The sequence below is a fragment of the Schistocerca gregaria genome, chromosome 2 (genome assembly GCF_023897955.1).
Source record: "Schistocerca gregaria isolate iqSchGreg1 chromosome 2, iqSchGreg1.2, whole genome shotgun sequence".
Classification (NCBI taxonomy): domain Eukaryota; kingdom Metazoa; phylum Arthropoda; class Insecta; order Orthoptera; family Acrididae; genus Schistocerca; species Schistocerca gregaria.
In genome coordinates this window covers 207,617,104-207,630,733 of record NC_064921.1, presented here as the reverse complement: position 1 = coordinate 207,630,733, position 13,630 = coordinate 207,617,104, and the positions used below count along the sequence as shown (strand labels likewise).

The following is a 13,630-nucleotide window of genomic DNA, read 5'->3' as shown; positions in this document are numbered from 1 at the left end:
CTTACTTGATCACTGTTCCTACCCAGTAGCAGAATCTTTGCAACAAGTGAATTAGGAAGCGTAAAAGAAAAAGGAGCAAAATATCTTTATACAAGTAGCGCAAGCTGTCCTGTAGATTAAGCCAATCTAACAAAGTCTCGCCTCAAAAAAAGGTGAGCTTATGTTTACGTAACATCAACTATTATAGCATATATTAAACTAATAATAAAGTATCAGAACCTAATAAAAACGCGAATGTCATGAAAATAAAAATTTGGAAGTGTCCAGACGCGAACCACCGCCTCAACGAATAACGATACAGAACAGGGACGCTACACATTACGCTAAAATAATTGTACACCACTTATATCTAATCATATTTTATTACCCTTGGTTAAAACCTTAATCGTAGATATGTTGCTGATTGAAATTTAATTATAATAAACAGTACCAAGAACAATGCATTTTGGGTGGATCTTCAGTGTGCCGCTGTCTTCAAATAGCCTACTCTCATAATACGCAAGTTACAATAATTCTTTTGCCACGAATATAATTTTTCTCATTATTTTATTGGAACAAATCACACAGTTAACTAGGTTTTCCAGTGATTCTCAATTTGCTGGTGCTCAGAAACGGCATATATACATATAGGCTTGAAATGAATGCCAATACGGCGCCTCACAACGCTGTACTGAAGGGAGACGGCGTGCTTGTGGCGTAGGCGGCGTTGTGCCATCTCATTGGTCAACGCTCAGACGCACGCTCAGAATATCTGACATGCCAGAATTGCTCTGCACGTTCGGAGAGACTCCCGAGCGTGCTATTCCACGCTGTGACGTCAGAAACTCGGCACGCTCAACGCTCAAAATTCGGATGCACGGTCCGTGTGCCGACGGCTTTAGGTCAGTGTAGAACCAAGCATGGAAGCGCTCTACCCCAGTGCGTGACCTCATCTGAAAGCGTCGGCATCATAGCGTAGTTTCGGATGAAGTTCTACTGTTGTAAATGTACAACATTATACCTCAAGAGACCAGTTTGTTACTTAGAACATCAAGTGATGCTTTCATAGTCAATGACAGCTGTAAATTATACAGTACCCCTGTGGCAAAGAAGTGTGTCGAAGTTAAAGATAATCTTTTATTCATTCATATAATAAAGTGAACTATTAACTCCTATGTTCTAGTTTCATCAGCCTTTACCCAGGGAAATCAAAGAATTCATAGTTATGGCCGAACGAAAGTAATTTCGTCTGGTCACAATACTTTCTCTGTAAACAGGTGGTGCATTTTGAGAAATAATAAGTTGATGGTGGCAGTTGTCTTATCACATCGTCTTACAGGGCCTCATGATCTAGACTTTATTGAAAACGAGCTAGCAGCATTACATGGAGAGATTGCTTTGGCTACAAGGAAACGTGCACTTTCTTCTAGCGTGACAGTGCACCCTCACAATCTATTCGCCAGGTGATACAACGTCTAAACCTAAGATTCCGTGGCCTATCGAGAATGTGATTTAATGTCCTGCAATATTTATGCTCGTGTTGATCGGGATCCTACAACTGTTACGTGAATCTGGAAGCGAGGACTTCAGGAGAGCCATACTTAACGCCTCGCAGGATCACAACAGCCTCACTAATTGAGTGAGAGAGAGGCGTAGTCTTGTGGAGTGTTTGACAGTGGTTGTTACAGGCTGCAGTTAGCCCTCGTTGATGTCTGTGGTATCTTTTCGCGTTACCGGGTTTGGTTCAAAATGGTTCGAATGGCTCTGAGCACTATGGGACTTAACAGCGGAGGTCATCAGTCCACTAGAACTTAGAACTACTTAAACCTAACTAACCTAAGGACATCACACACATCCATGCCCGACGCAGGATTCGAGCCTGCGACCGTAGCGGTGTAGCGACCGCGCTGTTCCAGACTGAAGCACCTAGAACCGCTCGGTCATTCTGGCCGGCCTGGGTTTGGTGTGGTACTGTGATCTCTGTTTGCTACCAGGGAAACTTTATTGGAAATCTGTCTCCACAGGGGTAAATGTGCTTATGTCGGACCACCGATGTGAGTTACGAGTATGATTGATAGCGTCAGGAGTGGAAATGGCTTCATTAGTAAACAGTGTTTACATACCAATACTCGATGATTTGCAGTTAGCCAACGACAAAATTTCAATCATCAACCTTCTGTCTGCCTCTCGAAAGTGCTGAAGGTGAATCGGCAGTAAATGATACGGCATTACGTTCGTAATGTTGTAGGGAAGCAGCCTACTCACGCCGTATAAAATTCACAGCAGTCTTTCCATTGTGTGCCAGCTAGTCCGCTGTAACTAGCTCTGACGTCATAAATGTTGTGCAATACTTTAAAAGTGAAGTAAATAACCTGAAATGTTGCTAGCATGTCAGGAGTGATACTATATCATTATGTGTTGAATATCAGTTCCATAACTTTAACCACTTTCGAAATTTAGATGTTTTTCTGTAAAAATCATTAGGGCAACAGAAAAGAGATAGAAATTATATTTAGATTCATTTTGCATAATAATTATTAGAAACGGTATTCCGGATCTCACAAATTAAAATTTTAGTTGAAATTCATGATTTTCTGGTTTTGTCTTAAAAATTAATGAAGCAAGATAGATTAAGTAGGTGAATAAATAAAGCTAGGATGTTTAAATTTAAGTAGAAGGGAGATACGCTACAGTCAAAAAAGATGTGAGAAGTTTCAACAGAACAACTATAAAACTATAGCAATAGCGTATCTCCAAAGGGCAAGTTCAGAGCTCATCTACTGTTTGTAGTGTAATTAAATTAATTCTCTCGCCCAAAATATTGGTCTTAGCCACGTCATACTTTTATTATGATTACTTACCTGTGTGATGATTGCACATTTAAATTGAGAGCTTCATCGGCCATCACCAAAGGAAGCAAAGATTTATTTAATAACTTAAAGTGGTGCATTACTAGCCCAGCGGCTAGTCGGGAGAGCCGATTTAATCAGGTGTTCCCTTAGCCGTCCGCACCGCGACTTTATATATAAGAACGCTGCGCGAGAAAGTAAGATCAGTGACAGTCGCTGAGATGTGCAGCCGCGAGAAGGACGTACCTGCGCTTGCTAGCGACGCTAAGGGTGTGGTAGATCGCCGTCCGGCCGCGCTTGCGCCGTCGGCGGCCCCATCTGGCCCCCCACTTATGACGACCAGTGCTATGGCTATGGATTTGATGGACACAGCTCCGGAAACTTTGAAGACAGCGCTGTCTGTTCCGCTCCCCGATTCTGAAGATGAGAGCTCCACCGCTCCTCAGCCACGCGGACGAAGTGGGAAACAGAAGAGGAGGGCAACAGCCGCGACGTCCGCTGTTCGCAGCTCGCCGATCGAGAAGAGGGCCAAGCAAGATTTCGCCCCTGACGCTGATGGTTTTGTCCCGGCCCGGCGCACTGCAAGACGCATGCAGTCATCGACGACGCTTCCAACTGCCATCGCCAACTCGTTCGACGCGCTCGCTGACGCGCCGGACCAGCTGCCGCGCGATCCTGCGCCGAAGAAAGACTCCCATCTTCCGCCGGTGGTCCTCCAGCTTCGGCCGCCCTATGGGGAACTGCAGAAGTTGTTGCGCAGCTGGACAACGGCCGTGTATACTGTGAAGCCTGCCGGACGAGACCTGTACAGGGTCGTACTCCGAACTGCTGACGACTATCGCCGGGTCACTCAGGAGGCGTCTGAGCGTGGTATCCCGTTCTATACCCACGCTTCCGCACCTGACAAAGTCTTGAAGATTGTCATCCGGGACCTCCCATTCAACATGGAAGCCGATCACCTGCATCGCGAACTCGCTGACCTGGGCTTCTACATACGGGCAGTCGTGAAGATGAAGTCGCCTAAATCGCGCGATGATATGCCGCTCTTCCTGGTTGTCTGCTCCGACACCGTGGAGAACCGCAAACTATACCAATTGACGCGGGTCGCCGACGTTCCGGTTCAGACCGAAGATCTTCGCTCCAGGAGAGGCCCTTTGCAGTGCTTTCGCTGCCAGGGGATCAGTCACGTCGCGCGCCACTGCTCTATGCCGGACAGATGTGTTAAATGCGCCGGCGCCCATGCAGGAAGTGCGTGCCCCCGTCCGCCCACCGAGAAGCCGACATGTGCACTCTGTGGCGGTGCTCACGTGGCCAGCTATCGTGGGTGTAAGGTGTGGAAGCGTGCCATCGCTCGCCAACGTGGCCGAACACCAGCGCCGCGTCCGAAGAAGCCAGCAACGAGACGGCCCGGCGTCTCTTTCGCGGCGGCAACGTCAGGGGCGCCCCCCGCCGCCCCGGCTGCGTCGGCTGCTCCTGCTCCTGCCGCGTCCGATGCCGTGCCGATACCTGAGGCTCCTGCGCCTCCACCACAGCTGTTAGTGGCGGACCCGGGTACTGCCTCTCCCGGGCCGTCGGCCGGTCCGCGCCCCGCCAATCGCGTGCGCGGGGGTCAGCGCCCCGTGAGTACCCAGCGCTCAGCACCGTCAGTCGAGCAGCCCCAGGTGGACTCTCCAAGCGAGTCAGCCACGCCTCCCCCTTCCAGCGACGGGGCCGTGCCGGCTGCCTCCACCGCTGACCTGGCCAACCTCGTCGCGCATCTGACTGTTTGGTGACCAGTGCTACGAAGTTGATTGAAGTCCCGTCGCAGCAACTCACCGCTGCAGTGCCGATGGCCCCTCCGGCCCCGACCGCTGTCAACACTCACCAGCTGCACCATGGGCAGCGTTAGAGGGCTCACGGTCGTCGCGTGGAATGCCAACGGCATCCGCACTCAAGCTGGTGAACTTCGCCAATTTCTTCGAGATGAAACCGTCGACGTCTGCCTTATCAATGAAACCCACCTGAAGCCAGGGGTCGACGTTAGGGCGGCCAACTACTCCAGCTATCGCACCGATCGCCTGACGGCGGGTGGTGGGACAGCCGTTTACGTCCACAATGGCATTCGTCATCACGTGATACAACTTTCACCACTGGCAACCGTGGGGGCCACTGGTGTCGTCGTTCACACCTCGGCGGCCGCTATCACGTTCGTCGCTGCCTATCGTCCGCCGTCTCGTCCACTGGACCCTGCTGACATCGATGCTCTGCTCTCCTTGAGGGGGCAGGTGTTCGTCGCCGGGGACTTCAATAGTAAACATGTCTCCTGGAACTCCAGGATCACCAATGCCTCTGGCCGCTGCCTGCTCCGGGTAGCAGAACGCCACCATGCGCTTGTGGTGGGGCCGTACGATCCGACAATCTTCCCTGCCCGTGGCCTCCCGGATATCATCGACATCGCAGTCGTCAAGGGCATCCCTCATCAGAGCACCGCCACGACGAGGACGGCACTGTCTTCTGATCATGTCCCAGTTGTTTTCGATATCGACTTAGACGCCCTGCAACAGCCCAGGCGAGGCATCTCACTTGCTGGCATCGACTGGGGCAGGTTTCAAGCAGCCGTGACGGACTTACTCGCCGCCGCGCCGCCCCCTGCGGAAGCTGGAGCGGACGCAGCACTTCTGCACTTTGCGGCAACCACGATCGACGCTGCCAACATAGCAACGCCGCCCCAACCTCGCACTTCGCCTGACTACTCCCGCCAGCTGCCGCCGGACATCCTTGCGGCCATCTCTGAGACGAACCGGGTCTACCGGGAGTGGCAGCGGACAAGAAATGCCGACACCAAGCGCCTACTCAACAGGATGCGTCGGGACATCCGGGTCGCCATTGACAACCATCGCAATCGCGACTGGAATAACAAGGTCCCCATCCTTTGTCTTGACGACGGCACGGCCTGGCAGACGACGACGCGTTTCCTACGACGCATGCAACGTATCCCTCCACTGCTGGTCAATGGTCAGGCTGTCTGCGAACCAGCTGCGAAGGCTGATGCCCTCGCAGACGTCTTTGAGGCTGCGTTTACGCCGATCGAAGACCCGACCGACACTGTCCACGACGACCTGGTTGCTGACCGGCTCCCACGCTACTTGGAGGCACGCGGCGACGATGACGTCGTTGAAGAGACGACGGCGGAGGAGGTGTCGTCCATCCTGCGTGCCCTGAACCCCAGGAAAGCTGCGGGCCCAGACGAGGTTTCCAACGCCCTACTCCAGAAGTTGCCGCCGGTGGCTGTCACTCATCTCGCCGCCGTCTTTAATGTAATCCTCCGGTCCTGCAGTTTTGCGCAGTCCTGGAAGCATCCAGAGATCGTGGCGATTCCAAAGATGGGGAAGGATCTACGTCATCCCGCGAACTACAGACCTATTAGTTTACTGCCGGCCGTCTCCAAGGTCTTTGAAAGGGTGTACATCAGGCGGCTGCAGCGCCACGTTGACGAGGAAGGCCTCCTGCCCGAAGAGCAGTTAGGCTTTCGCAGGGGCCACTCGGCAGTTCACCAACTCCTACGGCTAGTGGAAGATGCGTTCGTCGCCCTCGAGCAGCGCGAGTTCTTCGGCGCGGTGTTACTGGACGTGTCGCGTGCTTTCGACAGTGTGTGGCACCGCGGCCTCTTGTTCAAACTTTTTGAACTTGGGGTCTCGACGTCGCACGTCCGTCTCATCCATTCCTATCTTGCCGATAGGACTTTCCATGTGCGGGCCGCGCATGGCTTGTCCTCCGTCCGCCGCATCAACGCCGGTGTGCCACAGGGCTCGGTCTTGGGACCACTGCTGTATTCGCTGTACACTTCTGATGCGCCGAAGATCGACCGTGTGCGGCTCGCCCTGTACGCGGATGACACGGCTCTATATACGAGGAGCCTCAATGCCGCCGTCATGCGCCGCCGTCTGCAGTTCGCCGTTGACACCCTGGCAGCCTGGGCCGTCAAGTGGCGCCTACAATGCAATGGGGCCAAGACGCAGTTCCTTATCGTCACCAGGCGACTCGTTCCTGCGGGTCTGCAACCGCTCACCGTCGGTGGCAGCCCTGTCCCGTGGCGTCCCACGGCGCATTACCTCGGCGTCACCATCGACCGCCGGCTCATGTGGGTTCCGCACATCCGCGAAGTGAAGGCCAAAGTGCGGAACCGGCTTCGCGTCCTGTACCCGGTGCTGAACCCCGGCTCCCGACTACCACCGCGTCTGGGCATCACTCTCTACAAGGAGCTGCTCCGCCCTGTACTCCAATACGCCCCCGTCGTCTGGGGGAACGCCGCCGACATGAACCTGAAGAAGCTGGAGACACTGCAGAATCGCATCCTTCGGCTGGCCTTGCACCTGCCTTCCGATTTCCCCACCGCTCATCTTCACGACATCGCGGTAGTACCTCTGCTCCGTGACCTCTTCCAGGCGGCCGCCCGCACCTTTTACGAACGTGCTGGCCGGTTACACAACACCCAAATCCGGACGTTGGGCCGCAAACTGCCGCGCAGCACAACACCCGCTGGCCACACCTGCTCGCTGCATAGCTAGCACTGCAGAACTGTGCTGAGGAGACACCCAAGAAGACATTCTACATGTGAAGACGCATTACATCGGCATGCATGGGAGGCAAAGCACTAACTGCTGCGAACTCCATCACACATCGGAGGAAGAGTTATCTCCGTGCAGATCCACGCGAGAAAGTAAGGCCCCAGTTCTCTCCAGACGCTGATGAGAGCACCACCTGTGCCGGGAGTCGCGCCGCGTCGGTATCATTGCTACAAACAGCCTCGGATGCCGTAATAAGTTACTTGGGATACACGTAACCATGAAATAATTTTCGAGTGAAGTGTTAATTTTGGGATGACTTTAATGATCTGTCTTCAGTTCGCGTATGTCGTATTTTCACGTGCCGCCACGGTAGAGACATTCTACCATTATTTAGCGTGGCGTTTGATGAACATTATCATCAAATTATGGCGAGCATTCACTTAAACATTTAATTTGTGTAGTTATAGTTGCATCAGCGCATTACACTCTGAACTGCTCTGGTAGTTGGATTGTGTGGATTCTTTTTGGTCTGTGACTTCCAGAATATAGCGAACATTTTGAAAGAATCGTTTTTGATTATGAATCCCAGACAATCTCCTAATTCCTCAGAGCTATAAACTGCAGCTATAAGTGTATTTCTCAGTTGAAGTGGGCACTAGGAATTCTAATTACAGGCATCACGTTTTGCTAATCACTTTCTGGTTGCCAATATTGTAGTTAGAGAGCCAGTGTTGAGAACGGCAAACAACAGCATTAATTAACTCATAGGAACATTTTAATAACAAATATTTCCATTCGCCGCCCCACATATGGTGCATCGTTGGGAAAGATATTCCACATTTTAACAACAAAATTCCATACGCCGCCCCACAATGTCCGCCATATTGTTGTATCTAAAACACCAATTGGTGAAGAAATTGTGCATGTGCTTGTTAGATGACTACATTCTATCAGCTGAATAATCTCTTCTACAGTATCTACAACCTGGTCATTTACTCTTTCAGAAGAATATGATTGCTGGGTATAGCACCAATTTCAAGCAGTTAAGTGAAAATACCAGCAAACGCTCTTGGATCTGGTACTTGGTGCTTAGGAAATGATCTAGGTTACCTTATTCTCCAGAGGAAGCAGCAGCGTTTTCATTACAAAACCTGAACACAAATACCATATCGGTATAATTAGCATTTGTAAATACGTGCGGCGTGCTTAAACAATACATTACGTTTAGCTAAGATATCACAAAAACGGTTGAAAATTTCAATTATATGAAGCCGAGCGCAACTTCAAAACTTTAGCTTCGAAACAAAAAGCGCCAATCGATTGATAAATGCACAGCAACTTGCGAACTAGCAAGCGAAATTAAAAACATCTCTCTGTAAGTAGTGCTTACTTTCGGGCGGAACGGCGTTCCAGCACCTCGCAGGAAAATATTTTTTATCTCACTGCAATAAGTCGGAACCGGAGATTTAAAATAGTACATGCGTATTAAATTGCAAAGTTACTATAATTTGCCGCTGCGCCGGCATCAGCGAACGTGACACTGGGTGACCATCGTGATGCGACGGCCAGGACCGGGGGCGAGGTGTGTGTGTGTGTGTGTGTGTGTGTGTGTGTGTGTGCGCACAGTATGCCCGAGCTAGGATGCGCTTCGTTCCGAAGTTGTGATCGGTTCATATCGGTAACCTTTGTGTCGAGTCTATTTTGCTTAGGAGTGCCAGCAATGCCAGCAATCTAGTAGCGTGGCAACGTCTCGTGTTATGTGTGTCAATGAGAAGTACATAACCTAACAAGTGTTTGAACGTGAGAGTCTGTATATTGTGCTTTCACGGAATGTTGTTTGTCCGTGTCGTAATTTATGCGCTTGCCGTTGATGAAATAAGAGCACGGAGCTCTCATGGCTAAAAATTGGCAGCCTTTCGAGCCTATACGTAAAAATCCTCTCCCTCACGTCCCTTTGCCCGTGGTGACCCACATCTTTTCCTCTTTCGTTGCCCCGCGCCCTTCTTAGAACATAGGTCGACGCTCAGCTTGTCTTAGGTTACCTATACAGTAGAAGGGTGCTGGAAGGGGGAGTGGGGGAAGTATGTTTTTAACTACCGATGCGCAACTGAGATGTGCCCTAAGTCTGCCCGTATGTCTGTGTGTGCTAACAGAGCTCAAAACGAAATGACCGACATTTTTTTTTAAGCCGAGCACACGATAGCACCTGTGGTTTGTATTAAATCTTCTGCTTTTTGTTGTTTTGTTTATAAGAAATTAAGTTTTAAAAACCTAAATTTCAGAGCAATATTTTGTAAAAGAGACTTACGATTGTAAGTTTTATCAAAAGATTTAAAAAATCGAAACTTCTTATGGCTAGGGACGGGGGCGGTTGTATAGTTTAAGACGTGCGTTCCGTCGCCTAAAATTTCGAAATTAAGCTCAACTGCAACCAATAACAACTGAACATAAGTTATATGGAATGTTCTGTTCGAATTAGTCCACACTATCTCCACGTAAAATATTTTCTATTCCTGCTAAACACTCTGTTGTTACGAAATGTGCGATGGCTAAGACAGGTATGAAAAACGCTGTTGGAAAGAAATCTTTTGATCGTTTACGCAATAACATTAAACGCCGAGAGGTATTGAAGCACTTTTTTCGATGAAAATTGAAACCGTTTATTCTAGGCAACTCCTATTATTCTGTAGACTAATTTGTAATTAAAAACTGACATTATACATAGCGTTCGTGGCAAAAGTGTTACTACTTCTGTCTTGTGCAGCGAAAATAACTGGTTGCTAAGTTAACTATTTTGCGCCAATATTTGTAAATGATATTTGTCACAAATATTGCAGTTGTGACTATTTTAGCCCTGTCTCATGGGTCAAAGCATGGACGGCGATCTTTATTACGACTGTTTTACAAGTATAATCTTACTGAAAATTGACCCGAATTGCTGACAAACGTTTTCTTTCTAAACAGTGGAATAGCGTGCCGAATTATTCATTTCACAAGTCGCATATTATTAGGAGCGAGCGGATTCTAGCCACGGACGCGCGTGAGACATCACATCAGAGAGGACGCGAGGTTCAAATGGCTCTGTGCACTATGGGACTCAACTTTTGAGCCACCGTTTGCCTAGAACTTAGAACTACTTAAACCTAACTAACATCACACATATCCATGGCCGAGGCAGGATTCGAACCTGCTACCTTATCGGTCGCGAGGTTCCAGACTGAAGCGCCTAGAACCGCTCGGCCACCTCGGCCGGACAGGACGCGAGGATAAGAACTTTTGGATATTTGCAAATTGTTATTAGAAGGCGGATCATACAGTTCCTGCAATTGTAATAAATTAAGTCTATTTATTTATGTTGTTACTTTTTTCATTTATTGTTGGCTTTATCTTGTCTTTACAACATCGTGACTGTCGTTTATCTAATTTAGCGTGGATATCTACTACATGATGACTAAATTATGGCCACTTACTTAACACCGTGTATGACCTCCTTTCACCTACGCACTTGAGCGAACCGGCAAGACGGTGCTGTAATAACATGTAGGTGATTGCTTTGTGATATGAGCAGCCTGTATTTAATTATAAGCGTCCCTCGACCTCAGGTATTTTTTACATTCCACTATTATTTGTACAACAAAAAAATCTCTATGCATAAGCACGCGCCACTATATTATCTTACATATCTGAACAGGAAATGATCTGTAATCAAACGGAAGGTAAAAACCTTTCCAAGGGCAGTATAGATTGGGTGCCGCCTCATGCGTCTTGTAACCTCAGCGTTGAAATTTCTTTCCACGGCAAAGTCATCCTGAAACCCCCAGACCCAGTGCCTTGGCTCTGGAGTGGGTTGCTGACCGTGGCCACTGAATATAGGCGGGTTCCTCCAGGCTGCAGCACAGACAGCCTTATAACTATGCTGCATCTGTTACTATAACAGGGGTGTGGGATACACTAACCGTTGCCAGCATCTGAATGGGGGGAGAAGGACAGACTAACAGCGCTTCTTGAAAAAGAAAAGTGTAAAGAGGGCCGATAATCGCTCAAGGGAAAAGTCCATATACTTACTGGCACCAGAATAACGTTTTTATGGCTAGAAAAGGTTACAGACCGGCTGCCTCGGATGGGGGCAGAGCAGAACCAAAATTAATCAGTTTGCAGCAAGCCGGGTTTAACTTCCCATCGACATCGAGTTCATGAGAATTCAGCTAACCATTAGGCTGTTAAAAACGATATTGATAAGTCCCTTGCGAATTAAGAAACTTTGCACAATATTAAAGAGAAATACAGGGTGTTACAAAAAGGTACGGCCAAACTTTCAGGAAACATTCCTCACACACAAATAAAGAGAAGATGTTATGTGGACCTGTGTCCGGAAACGCTTACTATCCATGTTAGAGCTAACTTCTCTTCACATCACATTAATCGTGGAATGGAAACACACAGCAACAGAACGTACTAACGTGTCTTCAAACACTTTGTTACAGGAAATGTTCAAAATGTCCTCAGTTAGCGAGGATACATGCATCCACCCTCCGTCGCATGGAATCCCCGATGCGCTGATGCAGCCCTGGAGAACGGCGTAATGTATCACAGCCGTCCACGAACACGAAGAGTCTCAACATTTGGTACCGGAGTTGCGTAGACAAGAGCTTTCAAATGCCCCCTAAATGAAAGTCAAGAGGGTTGAGGTCAGGAGAGCGTGGAGGCCATGGAATTGGCCCGCCTCTACCAATCCATCGGTCATCGAATCTGTTGTTCAGAAGCGTACGAGCACTTCGACTGAAATGTGTAGGAGCTCGTGCATGAACCACATGTTGTGCCGTACTTGTAAAGGCACATGTTCTAGCAGCACAGGTAGAGTATCCCGTATGAAATCATGATAACGTGCTCCATTGAGCGTAGGTGGAAGAACATGGGGCTCAATCAAGACATCGCCAACAATGCCTGCCCAAACGTTCACAGAAAATGTGTGTTGATGACGTGATTGCACAATTGCGTGCGTCAGTCCACACATGTTGATTTTGAAAATATACAATTTGATTACGTTAGAATGAAGCCTCATCCTTAAAGAGAACATTTGCATTGAAACCAGGATTGACATTTTTTTGGATGAACCATTCCAAAAGTGTACCCGTAGAGGACAATCAACTGCTGATAGTGCCCGCACACGCTGTACATGGTACGGAAACAACTGGTTCTCCCGTAGCACTCTCCATACAGTGACGTGGTCAACGTTACCTTGTACAGAAGCAACTTCTCTGACGCTGACATTAGGGTTATCGTCAACTGCACGAAGAATTGTCTCGTCCATTGCAGGTGTCCTCGTCGTTCTAGGTCTTCCACAGTCGCGAGTCATAGGCTGGAATCTTCCGTGCTCCCTAAGACGCCGATCAATTGCTGCGAACGTCTTCCTGTCGGGACACCGTCGTTCTGGAAATCTGTCTCTATACAAGCGTACCGCGCCACGGCTATTGCCCTGTGCTAATCCATACATCAATTGGGCATCTGCCAACTCCGCATTTGTCAACATTGCACTGACTGCAAAACCACGTTCGTGATGAACACTAACCTGTTGATGCTACGTACTGATGTGCTTGATGCTAGTACTGTAGAGCAATGAGTCGCATGTCAGCACAAGCACAGAAGTCAACATTACCTTCCTTCTATTGGGCCAACTGGCGGTGAATCGAGGAAGTACAGTATATACTGACGAAACTAAAATGAGCTCTAACATGGAAATTAAGAGTTTCCGGACACATGTCCACATAACATCTTCTCTTTATTTGTGTGTGAGGAATGTTTCCTGAAAGTTTGGCCGTACCTTTTTGTAACACCCTGTATATTCTGCGCCTATTTGAACATCTAAAGACTAGCATCATTTTCATATAGAGTCAGAATGGGAAAAGGAGGACGTGCCACAAATGTGAAACTTAACATAAAGCCAAAAATATATTTAAAAAAAACCAGATTAATGAGTTTTTTAGCAGAAGACTTGTTTTATAGTTTTAACAATCCACAGATTGGCAGTGAGAAACCTTCAGATATTCGTGAGAGATCTAGATTTATTGTTGATCTGTAAGTCTATATTTCAATAAAAATTTCTTGAAACATTCTCACAGAAATAATGAAATGGAAACATTATTTCGCTGTTGCAATCTTATATCAGCAGTGAAATTCACTACTGGCATACAGAAAAATAGGAGGACCATGATTGGTAAAAAGTTCATGGACATGGTTCAAGCTGAAAAATAAATA

General features: G+C 48.3%; 2 protein-coding genes across 4 annotated transcripts in view; one reads left to right on the top strand and one right to left on the bottom strand.

Annotated features, from left to right (window-relative positions):
- Window positions 1-13,630, bottom strand: part of LOC126336702 (caspase-1-like) — a 526,262-nt gene that overhangs the window by 253,913 nt on the left and 258,719 nt on the right. The gene's annotated exons all lie outside the window — the stretch shown is intronic.
- On the top strand, window positions 3,050-4,600 carry LOC126335699 (nucleolar protein dao-5-like). The gene is made up of 2 exons (XM_049999158.1): window positions 3,050-3,698; window positions 4,074-4,600. The coding sequence occupies exons 1-2, from the start codon at window positions 3,050-3,052 to the stop codon at window positions 4,598-4,600; spliced, it is 1,176 nt and encodes a 391-aa protein (XP_049855115.1).